At 45.8% G+C, this 12,387-nt stretch overlaps 3 protein-coding genes across 3 annotated transcripts; 2 read left to right on the top strand and 1 right to left on the bottom strand.

Moving 5' to 3' along the window:
* The first annotated feature begins 228 nt into the window (after window positions 1-228).
* Window positions 229-2,384, top strand: LOC117859573 (uncharacterized). The gene is made up of 4 exons (XM_034742700.2): window positions 229-487; window positions 1,479-1,643; window positions 1,729-1,785; window positions 2,104-2,384. The coding sequence occupies exons 1-3, from the start codon at window positions 232-234 to the stop codon at window positions 1,770-1,772; spliced, it is 465 nt and encodes a 154-aa protein (XP_034598591.1). The 5' UTR covers window positions 229-231; the 3' UTR covers window positions 1,773-1,785; window positions 2,104-2,384.
* Window positions 2,385-2,881: 497 nt separating this feature from the next.
* Window positions 2,882-5,622, bottom strand: LOC117859572 (uncharacterized). The gene is made up of 4 exons (XM_034742699.2): window positions 4,757-5,622; window positions 3,988-4,067; window positions 3,503-3,767; window positions 2,882-3,406 (listed from the first exon to the last, which is right to left on the bottom strand). The coding sequence occupies exons 1-4, from the start codon at window positions 5,604-5,606 to the stop codon at window positions 3,153-3,155; spliced, it is 1,449 nt and encodes a 482-aa protein (XP_034598590.1). The 5' UTR covers window positions 5,607-5,622; the 3' UTR covers window positions 2,882-3,152.
* A 2,547-nt stretch (window positions 5,623-8,169) lies between these two features.
* Window positions 8,170-9,955, top strand: LOC117861655 (tryptophan aminotransferase-related protein 1-like). The gene is made up of 6 exons (XM_072294715.1): window positions 8,170-8,399; window positions 8,585-8,699; window positions 8,815-8,889; window positions 8,973-9,253; window positions 9,387-9,688; window positions 9,771-9,955. The coding sequence occupies exons 1-6, from the start codon at window positions 8,170-8,172 to the stop codon at window positions 9,953-9,955; spliced, it is 1,188 nt and encodes a 395-aa protein (XP_072150816.1).
* The last annotated feature ends 2,432 nt before the right edge of the window (window positions 9,956-12,387 follow it).

Raw genomic sequence — 12,387 nt, 5'->3', positions numbered from 1 at the left:
GGATCAAAAATGTATTTCTAGAGCACCTGGGACGAGCTCAGAGACCTGATGACATCCCTTCGTGGTCATTCATGTATTTTACTTCTGAATAAAATATGAGTCATGTAAGAAGAAAAAATCGATTATCTTTTTTAAGGCTCGTCAGCCCATTATAGCCCGATTTTGGCCCAATTTTTCGGCCCAACGGTGGGCCGCTTCGCTAGTTTCCACCACACTACTGGAGCCCTCTAGATGGGACCATCAGTAATGGACGGCGCAGATCTCCCCTCCTCCTCCGCCGCCGCCGGCGACCGGCGTCCGGAGAGCGCGGGGCACGGTAGCGGCGCGGAGGATGAGCGGGCCGCGTACCCGCCGGAGCGTTGCGAGGCGCTGGCCGCTGCGATCGCGGGGGTGCTGGGCGGCGCGCTGCGGGAGCACGAGGCGCGGGCGGCCGCCACCGCCCGGAGCCAGGACGAGGTCGCCGCCGCCATCGACCGCCTCAACAGAGGTGGGTGAAAAATCTCTGCTGCTCCCTCTCGCCTTCCCCGCGACAATCCCTTCCACTCGCTCCCTGATGCTACTGCGGTCACGTGAATGGCCGTGTTGCTTAGGGTTCTGAAACTTCTGATGCGTAGCATTTTTGCCTCATTAATGCTAGGTTAGGTTCATATTGTAGTGTTAATTCAAAACTGAAGATTTAATGGGATCTAAATGGCATACCGAATGGGTTATGTGTTCTGTATTTGTATCTGGGTACACTTTGCCACTTTGGGATCTTAACCATGCACAAGGCGAAGTCAAAATTTTGAGTTCGTTGCCACGGCAATTGAGTCAAAATCTCTCTTGTGCAATATTAAATCTCTCTTGTGCAATATTTCTTATGTTTTTACATGCGTGTATTGAGGTGTATATGAACCTCATTTGAATCATCCCGTGTAAACTATAAACTACTTCCTTCTTTCCTTTATGTATGGGGTATTAGGATTTCAAAAGGTCTCGACTCTCGAAAGTAAACTTTGACCATTAATTTCTCTCCAGTATATTATCAATGTAAACTTGTTGGTAAATATCATATTAAAATGCTAATAAGCCTTAAATTGAGAAAAGGAGGGAGTATGTTGTAAACATATGATCGCAGTAGTTAATAGTTGCTTTATTTAATGCCAGCCAAATCCAATTATTGCTAGAGACTGAGAGTTAATGAATTGATTTGTAAATTCTAGCAGTTAAAAATATGCCATCAATAAATCGAGCAGCTCAGGGTTCGGGCCAGCTTGTACTAGAAATAATAAAGTTCAAGATAATCTTGGAGCTATACTTTTACCTGTCTATTCCTTGGAGTGCTCTTTTTTACACTTTCTACTTTCTACTTTGAACCCCCCCCCCCCTCGATTGTTCAATTTTTTTTTTCATATATCAATGGACTAGACAATTTTTTTGCTGAACAATATGTATGTGTACCCAGAAACTGCATGGAACTGAGCCTAATGTTTTTGCAGAATTGGACAGACTATTAGAGAATGCACCTTCACTGGTAATAATGCAACATTCAGCAAGGATTTCCACTATCCGTAAAAGAATTTCAGCACTGAACATGCTACTGAAGTCCATACAGCGCCGCATTGATAACATTGATAGAGTAATTTCGACTGGTTTGACAAGTGGTACTGCCCGTGATAGTAATGTTATCGTCTGATTCTTTGTCTGTGGATGAACCATTAAGATGAACACATGGCTTTGTTTTTGCAGATCATTCATCTCCTGTACAGTCTCAAAGCCTGAAGCCCAAGTGAAGTTGAATTTAAGGTGCACCACTTAGTTTTTCTTCATGTTATTATCCATTTATCTGTGCTGGAGTCATGATAAACCTAAGCAAACAACATAAAGTATGCTGGCTTTAGTATTATGACAGTACTTCTGTAGATGCAGGTCTTAGTATTTTTTTTGCTAACACTTCATGAGAGATAAAATTAAATCCATAGAGGTGAGGCTTCCCTACTTTTGCTGGAAACAGTTAGATCCTACTCTGTAGTAAACAACATAAGAAGCAAATCTACTTTTCTTTTGTACACTTGCACGCTTGTTTGCTTAGTTGCATCCTAACACTGTTACTCTTCATTACAGGTTCTAGAAGAGGAGTTCCAGTGGTGTCCATCAATTGTCCACCATATCTGTGCGGTAGAGTCATCATTCGGTGCAGTCTGCAGATCAAAGTGAAATTATACGGGGTTGTGCATAGAAATGAAACCTCATAATTTCTTTTTTCTACGAGAGGTGTATCATTGAAACACTCCGTTTCTTTTTGGGAAGAATGAAGTGTGCTTTTAGCTTTGCCATTTTCCCTTGTACTTGAATATTATGGGGAACTCATAGTATAAAATTGACACCTTTGAGCGATTTTGATCCATGCTCGCTTCTATTCATGATTCTTGAAGATGTCAAAATCTGGAATCCACAATTGTTTATCTTATCAAAAATGTCGGTAGATGCCAAATATGCCATGAACATTTTTAGATCTGAAGGTTCCTTCTGGGCAGGTGTGAAGGTGTCTTCTAGCCAGGCCTATCTCCAATTCCAAACCAAATGTCAAACTCACAAGCAGCAATTTGTTTACTCGATGGATCCAATCAGCACACCTGCATATTCTGGTCGGCACTTTTGGAGGTAAAGTACTTGCAACTTTCGTTGCTTCCACAATCAACTCAAGGGAAATAAAACAGAGACTTGGTCATGTTTTGCCAGCATTGTCAATTGCTAGGAATGTGCAATCATGCTGGCATGCAGCAAAGCAATGAACACACCAACATGCTTCAGAAGAACAGGCCAAGCATTTGTTCAGCACGTTGCAGTTTCAGCGTGCCATAAACATGACCAAATTTGCTTGACTACATAAAGAGCAGCCTGGAAGAACAATGGCCAAGTATCATGGGGAAATTGTCACAGTTTTGAGGGGAAAAAATGTTACAGTTACGACCATGAGCTTATATGCTTCCCCAACATACCAAAGACTACAACAAAAATGAACTAATCAATGAACAAGATATGAACCTCCAATGGAGGTTCTCCTTCAAACCTGTACATGTGTTGACTGTCTAGGATCTTTTCCTCTAATTTTACAACATCACTGTCATTAACCTTACCGCTGAGATGAGCACCGTAGTTTGTAACTATTGTCATAGGCGCATGTAACCTTCTTTGTGACCTTTGAAGAGTTTCAGGTGTCTTTTGTTCTGAGAATTGTTCCGCTTCAGTTCACGACGGGTTCTCCATGTCGTCACATGTGAATACAATGAAGGAAACAAGAAACAGAGCAACAGAAGCAGCAAGATCGCGACACATATTAGCATGACATTCATGAAGCCATCTCGGTTCTTTGGGTTCTTGTTCTGCTCGGTCCATGGCACACCACCAACATTCATCCCGAAAACTGGACAAATTGTGCAATTATAAGTCATGTAAGTGAGAACCAAAGAAATGAATTGGGGAAAGTAGACATGAATGAGAACCAGTAGAAAGAACTTACCTCCTGTGACAATGGATAGAGGAAGGAATATTATGGAGAGAAATGAAAGATAGTATAAGCTTTTGTTTATCTGCTCGGATTGCCAACTGTCCAGACTAGCCTGAAGTGTTGTCACTCTATTTGTTATGAATCCTAGGTTTTCTTTGAGCCTCCTAAGGCGACCTATCAGATCTTCAAGGGCGGCAATGTCTCCTGTTGAGAACCAACTCTTGCTCGCACATTTTTCCTTCACACGGGGGAACACTTGTTCACCATGAGAAACAACCTACACAAACAAAATAGTAGCATCAATCTGTGCCTTCTGTAAGTCCATACATTAATTCAATTCAACTGACTGTTCTTTCAGAGTATGGAAGTCAAATTACAAGCAACACAGCATGATAACCTTCAACATCGAATGGTCACTTACTCCATGCACATTGCAATTTTGACTAGAACTCAAACAGTGTAAATTGTAAACATAGGATCCCAGGATTCCAATGTACCTGAAGCAGGCGCTGTAAATCAAGATGCATTTTTGGGAATCTCCTGCCATCCAGCAAAAGTTTCCTCATAAAGTGACCACCTGCAAGCAATATCCACCACCAATCATGAAGCTAAGTCCTTAGGGAGGAAGAGGTGAGAATGCGAAATGGCATTTGCCAGAGTATACTAGAATGCAGGCCAAGACGTTTTCCCTCTAGATTTCCACAATGCTAGCCCTTTTCCTGAAGCAGACACAATTTACTAGACATAGGTCGCATTGCATTGTAGATGGTTGACACTCATGACCATGTGAAGTGGGTCTAATCAGCAAGCACTACTACACCAGGATCATGATTCATGACATATCAGGCATCAGAGTCCTTGTCAATGTTACATTCAGTTCAGGACTTGCATTCAACCATTTCGAAATGTCTCGATTTGTCGTTCTGATGCAAATTAACAATCACACGCATTCGACAGCCACATCCATCCCGTAAAGCATCCCAATCCCCATTCTCCTCTGACCAATCTTGCCATTTTTGACCAAATGTCACATTTTTGACCAAATTTTGCAATAGTTTCTCAATTTATTGAACACCATTAATTAAGATCCCATCAACCTAATTAGGATCTGAGTTCATGCAGCAAGAGGTCAACATTTTCGCCTTCACCAACCACAGAGGCGTAGGTTGGCAGCAAAGCGAAAACTTTTATCCAGATGAGGAATATGAATGGAAGCTTACGCGATTGCCGAGCAAGAAAGCAACCCCCGACCGACCGACCGCTTACCTTTGTCGAGCTGCAGCTCGATGGCGTCGAGGTCCATCTCGAGGCGCGTGACAATGTCGTGGACGTGGTCGACGTGGGTGCCGAGGACGTGCACGAGGAGGTTGGACACCGTCCGCGGCACCGGGTTGTCGGTGTGCGCGCCGTCGGCGTGGTTCATGGCGAGCAGCGACTCGAGCAGGCGCTCCTCGATGACGACGCCGCCGTCGACGGCGCGGCCCCCGCCGTGGCCCTCGTTGGAGAGCGAGGCCGCGACGCCGAGCGGCACCTCGGAGAGGAGCGACGCCTGCGTGGTCCCGAACGCGAGGCGCGGGACGCCGCCGACGGAGACGGTGACGACGGAGGTCTCGGCGACGCGCGCGGCGAGGCGGAGCGCGTACGCGCTGCCGACGGGCCCCGGCGAGCTGACGCGGAGCAGGAGCGCGTCGCCGCCGCCGGCGGCGGAGGCGCAGTGCGGGCCCGTGGCGACGAACGCGAGGATCTCCTGCAGCGTGAGCGGCGGGCAGAGGAGCTCGATCAGCGCCTGCGCGTGGTGGAGCGGCTTGGCCATGGCCGCCGCGCCCGCGCCAGCGCCGCCGGGAGCCGCGCGCGGGAGCTCGACGTGGTGCCACGTGAACTCCCCTGGCCGGCTCGCCTTCCCCGACGCGGCAAGGCCCCAGGGCGCCTCCGCGAACCCGCCCTCGCCGTCGAACACGTACGAGTGCCGCGGCACCGCGCCGGACGGCAGCAGCTTGCCGACCGCGGGGGACGGGGAAGGGGGCGGCGGCCCCCACCGCGGCGGCAGGTGGTTGGAGCCGAAGCCGGCCGCCTCCGCAAACGGGGCGGGGTCGCCGGCGCCGGCCGCCATTGGCATTGGAATTAGCGCCCGCGGAATGCCCACGTGAACGGCTTATATCGCAATTCGCGGGACCGCAGGGATCTGGAGGCAAATTCGCGAAACATGGCTGGACCTTTCTGCAAAATAATCTGGACCGTTCCTTCGTTCCCCAGTGTCGGCTGGTAAGGAAGGTTGTTAAGCGTAACCCGGGGAGGTTAGTTGCTAATATAATAGTAGTAGTACTCATATAGAATTTTTAGGTTTTATCAGGGTAACAGTGGTAATAAAAGTTTTTAAATAAAAAAATAAATGGTTCAATAGAATTATGTGATTTTTAAAATATTTTCAGTTAGGGTTGGTATGAGGCGATTAATATAAAATTTTTTTAGGTGATTTGCTTAAAAATGGGGGGAAGAGGAGGAGGGTGAGTGATCTTTGCATGGGTTTGACTAATTTGGGAATCTCTCTGGTTTTGTGCCGGATGGAATCCATCACAATGTGCAGGTGCTGTCAATTCATTATTAGCCAATGCCCAATGTAACTTCTTATTTTTTTTCGTTTTGGATTCAGAGTTTAATCTTTGTTCATATGCATGATTGCACGTGAGTCCAGTCAGCCCTGCTTCGGACAGAAAAAAAAATCAGGGAATAGTGGAACCACTTGCTCTACTAGGAAACTAACAAAAATTAAAGCTGCATGACCTAATCACATTTTCGGGACATAGATCTCCAACGTCTGTCCATTCCTTTTAATTCAAAATTTTCGGTTTTCTTTTGTGAGGAGGTTGATTTCAGGCATTTCTTTTTGCGTGGAGGAGAATACTAAATTACTGGGTCAGGCCATTTAGTCGTGGTGATGGATGGCCCAGCCCATTTGGGATGGACCGACCCAGTCAGATCGCGGGCCTGGATGTGATTCCACTCGTTCGTTCATGCGCGATGTGTGATGTCCGGCGAGTGCTCAGCTCTTGCTCTTCACCGACAAATGGAACTCTTTGCTTGTTCCCGTGGTTAAGACTTTGGCTTGCAGAATAATGTTTATTTGGATTTGTACTCTTGCTAAAATGCTGAACTATGTGTGATGTGATCTTTTGAACAATGTGTGATGCATTATTTGTAATGTTATGTGATCCCTGTGCTTCATATATTATGTTGATTTACATAATTGATGGCTGTGAGTTCCCGTGTGGGCATGCCCGCGGGCACACGGCACCGGTGGGTGACGGGCATGAGCGTGAGCACAACTTTTTACCCGTGGTGGGTTGTGGGCACATGTGTGAGATTAACTTTACGGGAAAGAAAAATGATCTGTACAGTATGTGCGCATAAATAATGTGTCCGTTACCATCCTTAGATGGAAGCACAGTCGAGCCGCCCGCGAGGAGGTGGCGTTAGAAAGTGCAAGTTCCACAATCCACTCATGATAAGGGTGATCTGAGCCCCCACGCAGCTATGCGCGCGTGCATTTGTCCTCCTCCATTCATGGATATCCACCGCAATAGCTCCAAAACATTCCCTGCCCCCGCCCCACAAGCGTCTCTGTGCCAAGCAGCACCCAGCCACTCACTATGTGAAAACACATCATGCATAATAGGTGACACGAGAAAGGTGACTCAATGAGAATGTCAGAATATTTTAGTGACACATGCAATGCATTTCACTCAAAGGAGAATGGACCAATCAACCCGGCCATGCAAGGATTGATGTGATGCTGGTGGAGTGGGTTAGTTGGGGCACTACGGGAATAGCGAGGCCCGCCATGCATGCTGATGTGGAAAAACTAGATCTCTTTTGGATCCCAACAAAACAAAACAAAATCTCTAAAAAAAAATCCGTAATAAAAGGGCACTACTAAGAGGAGTGATGGACGAGGACGGGATGGGGCGATGGTGATCTGTGATACGATGATGCTGGTCAAATGGCGCTAGCATGCAGGAGCCGGAATTAAGATCAGATCGTTCCATTGACCCTTTCCATGCATGCAGACGTGAAGGCATGTGTGGCTGGAATTGGTGCTGCAGCAGGACATGCATGGGAATGAGTCATGCATGCTGCTTATCCATCCCTTGCGGCAACCAACAGAATAAGATCACTCACCCTGCCGTCTCGATCATAAGTTCATAACCTGCCGCTACCGCAGCCCTAATTAGTCGACCAGCCCTAACAAGTTTCTCTTCCTCCGTGGCCGTCGTCCTCCGCGATCTCCACCCGCGCTTGGAGGATCGGATCTCCTTCAACGCACGGTAAGGAACACGCACGTTTCTATTTAGTTCGTTTGCTTGTTTCAGAATTCGGAAACTAGCTAATGCTGCCGTCAAAATCTCTAAGCAGTTAGGTTGAGTGCTTCGACTAAAACTAATGACCTGTACACTGTAAACTTCCTTCAATACATTCTTTTTTTTAGATCTTCCTTCAACACATTCCTACTTGATTTCACTAAGCAGCAGGCTGTGATGTTAATTACTTGACGTGCTTGGAAATTGCAGATGCAGACGGCTCCGGCGAGAGGAATGGAAGTTGTTCCGTAGCTCGCCATGTTCCCTTCCTCTTCCGACGGGTGATCGGAGGTGAGCTCGCCGCCTGTGAAAAGCAGCTAGGGCATGGTGGCCAGGGAGAGGAGCGGTGGGATGGCGGTGCGGTGCGCCAGGAGGATCGGGGTTGCCGCCTCCGTGGCGGCGAACCTGGCCTTCCTAGCGATGTACATCCACCGGCGCTACTTCGGCGGGGGCCGATCCGACGGCGGCGGAGGTAGCGGCAAGGAGATCACCACGGTGGAGCCGTCCAAAGGCAAGCCGCCGGTCACCCCGGACTCCGTCGTCAACCTCGACCAGTGAGTCATCTGATCTGATACATCCATCGATCTCATTTCTTTTCTCTACCTTATCCATCATGGTGTCCATCTCCATGATGAATTCTAGATCTCTATTCAGTTTTCTTTCTATTTCTAAAAATACTGGGAGTTTGTCTTGAAGATGAATTCAAGATACATGCATGTGCACGTACGTGTCCTTGCAGAGGTGACCCAACTTTGTACGACGAATTCTGGCGCTTGATGGGAGGCCGTGCGACGATCACGATCCCTGGATGGCAGACGATGAGCTACTTCTCCGACCTCCGGTGGCTTCTGCTGGTTCGTCGAGCCTGGGTTCGAGCGCCAGGTCCGCCGCCTCCACCGCCTCGTCGGCAACGCCATTGTCGACGGGTACCACCTGCTAGTCGGGACAGGATCCACGCAACTCTTCCAGGCTGCGCTCTTCGCGCTCTCGCCTGCAGAAGATGGCGAGCCCATGAGCGTCGTCTCGCCAGCGCCTTACTACTCGGTAACAACAGATCGATCGTTCATGACGAGAAATGCATGCCCTTTTGATGAATTTTGAGGAAATGTTCACACGATTGTGTACAGTCCTACCCATCTGTGACAAATTTCCTCAACTCCGGGCTCTACCGCTGGGATGGCGATGCCAATACGACGTTTGCCGGTGACACCTGCATTGAGCTCGTTTGCTCGCCAAACAATCCTGATGGCGGAATCAGAAAAGCTGTTACCAAGTCCAAGTCCGGGAAGACCATTCATGACTTTGCCTACTATTGGCCGCAGTACACCCCCATCACCGAGGCAGCTGACCACGACATCATGCTGTTCACTGTCTCTAAGTGCACCGGCCATGCTGGCACAAGGCTAGGGTAATCATCTTTCCATTTATGATCAAAATTGTTAAATATGAAAAATAACGTCTTCACCGATAGTAATCTATCACATAATTTTTACATAAAATCAAAATTAAATGACCCATGGTTGTTTCCTAATTTTTTCCAGGTGGGCGTTGGTGAAGGACATGGAGGTGGCCCAGAAAATGACCAAGTTCATTGAACTAAACACCATTGGTGTGTCTAAGGACTCGCAGCTCCGCGCCGCAAAGATCCTCAAGGTTGTCTGTGATGGATATGAGCTATCGCCCACTAGCAAAGTAAACCTCCTCTTCCATTTTGCTCAACGAAAAATGGCAGAACGGTGGAGCAGACTCCGTGCTGTTGTGGCAACCTCGGGCATCTTTAGCCTCCCAGATAAGCTCTCTAGCTACTGCATGTTTGCTAAGGAAGTCGTCTCGGCCAATCCTCGTAAGCATCACATCTTTTTTCATCTTTTTATATCTAAAATAATAAATATAGTTGTTTCTCATATTAAGTTCCTTATTGCTAGCATTCGCATGGCTTCGTTGCCATAAAGATGGTGTAGAGGACTTTGAGTCTTTCCTACGTGAGCGTAAAATAATCACTCGAGGTGGATCAAAGTTTGGAGTGGATCAGAGGGTTGTGAGGATTAGCATGCTTGACACAGATGAAGCCTTCAATGTGTTCATTGGTCGTATTACCTCCTTAAAGTGAAGCCATGAATGTGGATAGAAGCACTGCATGACTTCAAGAATAAGATGTTATAAATGTTGATTAAATGGAAGGATGCATCTGACAATTTTAGAATTTTCTTGTTTCGTGATTTATCGAATTTATATTACTATGATGTCTTATGTTATATAATTATGACTAGTTATTGTGATAAACTATTCATGGACCATAACTATATTGGGTCAACAATAATTCATTTTTTCTATTCATATTATACTTCAAATGTATCATTGTAACTAATAATTATGATATAAGTAAAGGTCTACTTATATGAATAAGTGCAATATAGGGACACATGTTCATGCGCTCATGTGCCCAAGGACCTATTTCATTCAGTCGCACTTAGATTTTGCATTGTGATTAGTTCCAAAATTAATTACTAGAAAGAGATTGAGTTAGTGAAAGGATCTTGTATGTCAACTAGAAGGGGGTTGAATAGTCAAACCTGAAATTTATCGCAATCTAAAACACTTTTGTCAGCGACTTCCGGAGTTTTCGCAGATTTCTACGGAATCTCCCCAAAAACCGGCTTAGCCGGTTTTCCACAAAAAACCCCAACAATGTGAAAGATGCCCCCAACTAGTTCTAGCACAAACCAAACTTGACATGCACTTCTATAGATGATTTCCAGTAGGTTGAAAAGGTCCCTGCACATAAGTAAGAATACCCAAGTAGGTCGAAGCGGAAGCACAAATAAATGCTAGATTGAACAAGCGAGGCAAACCGAAATGGAGACTCGAGGATTTGTTTATCCGAAGTTCAGATTTACCACTGTGAATCCTACATCCCCGTTGAGGAACTCTTCAGGATACGAGTCTCTTTCAACTCCCTTCCAATGACTTGGGTCGCACTCTACCGCTTCCCCATTTCCACTAGATGATCTTTTCCCTTGCGGAGGCAAGATCGCAGCCCTACAAACTTGCCGCTGCTCACCACACTTTGGGAGCTAGGCGGCGACGCCTAGCCGTTTAGGAGGCTCCACCTCCAAGAGTAACAAATGCTTCACAAGTTGCTTTGTTGTCAACTACAAGTGCTCAAGCTATGGATTGCTCACAGGTGCTCTCTAATGCTCACACACAATCTCACTCTCCACCCAACTCTAGGATTTATCAAGAATTACACAAATCTCACAAAGAGAGGGGAGAGCTCCACTAGTGTTAGAAAGGCTTCCGCACGCTCTAAGTCCAGCAAACACCAGCAACCCCTCAAGGAGGAGATCAATGGGTATAAATACCCCAAGCCAAATAAACTAGCCGTTAGAGCAGAGGAAAAACCGGCTAAGCCGGTTTCCCAAATTTGCTAGGCCGATTTTCAAACAAACTAGCCATTACCCGTGTCAGAGCCAGAAACTGGCCAAGTTGATTTTGGTTGAGTTAGTGCACTTCGGGACTTCTCTCAAGGCTTATCTCACATGGGTCAACTATAAACACTTTTGGTTTTGTCAATCAACCAATGTTGCATCCCTCTTGATAGTACAACATACCTATACTCAAAAATAAATATAAATGATATTTCAATCACTTGAGCTTGTATGTCTTCACTCATGCCATACTTTATCGATGTCAACTTGAGGGCTTCAACATTGCATTCTAGCTGAGCACATCCATCTTCAGATAGTAGCTTAGGATTTTCCAACATATGTGATCCAAGTCATAATTCCAATCCTTAAGCTACTCCAATATGTCCTCCGACAAATATTTGATGCATTGCATTGCTTCACTCGGTAATGCTTGATTTGATACCTCAAAATCTCCCAAGTACTAGCCACTTCACCCTAGTAAAGATCCCATGTCTCAAGTTGTCACTTGACCAAACTTTGCTTAGTACCTCGTCGCTAATCCCTTGCTTGACTTCTTCATCCAATCGTGCTATTTTGAGCTTAGCTTTGCCTTGACATCAACATTGAATATCCATTCCTCATTTGCAAGCTTTCAATAATGAGACCAATAATATCACATAGCTCCATGTCTCTTAGTCATGCACACTATCTTGCTCTTCTCTCTTATATTAACATCCCATTGTCTTCCAAGCTTTCATATTATTTAGAGACCATTGTATCAACCATATCACCATGCTTTTAACCTTATTTCAATTCGCTTGTCATATGTCACACTTTTGCTTCATGGGATCACATACTTTCATGAGAATGAGCCATGTATTCTTCCATTCATCAATAACACAATATACACATGAGAATAAATTTCCGCTCATAATCTTTAGCAAACAAGTTAGTCATTTAATCATTTTGTCATACAATTCACAAAAACCCACTTAGAAGCCTAGATGCTCTTTCAGTTAGTGAGCAGTTAACTCATAGAAAATAAAATCAAAATTTTACATAATGAACTTACGTGAACATGGAATGGGAAAAAATTTACTCCTCACGTCTTAATTTTTACATGAAAATTGCTCAC

This window comes from Setaria viridis, chromosome 6 (assembly GCF_005286985.2).
Source record: "Setaria viridis chromosome 6, Setaria_viridis_v4.0, whole genome shotgun sequence".
NCBI lineage: Eukaryota > Viridiplantae > Streptophyta > Magnoliopsida > Poales > Poaceae > Setaria > Setaria viridis.
The sequence above is the reverse complement of the archived record's forward strand: the minus strand, read 5'-3'. Positions and strand labels throughout refer to the sequence as shown.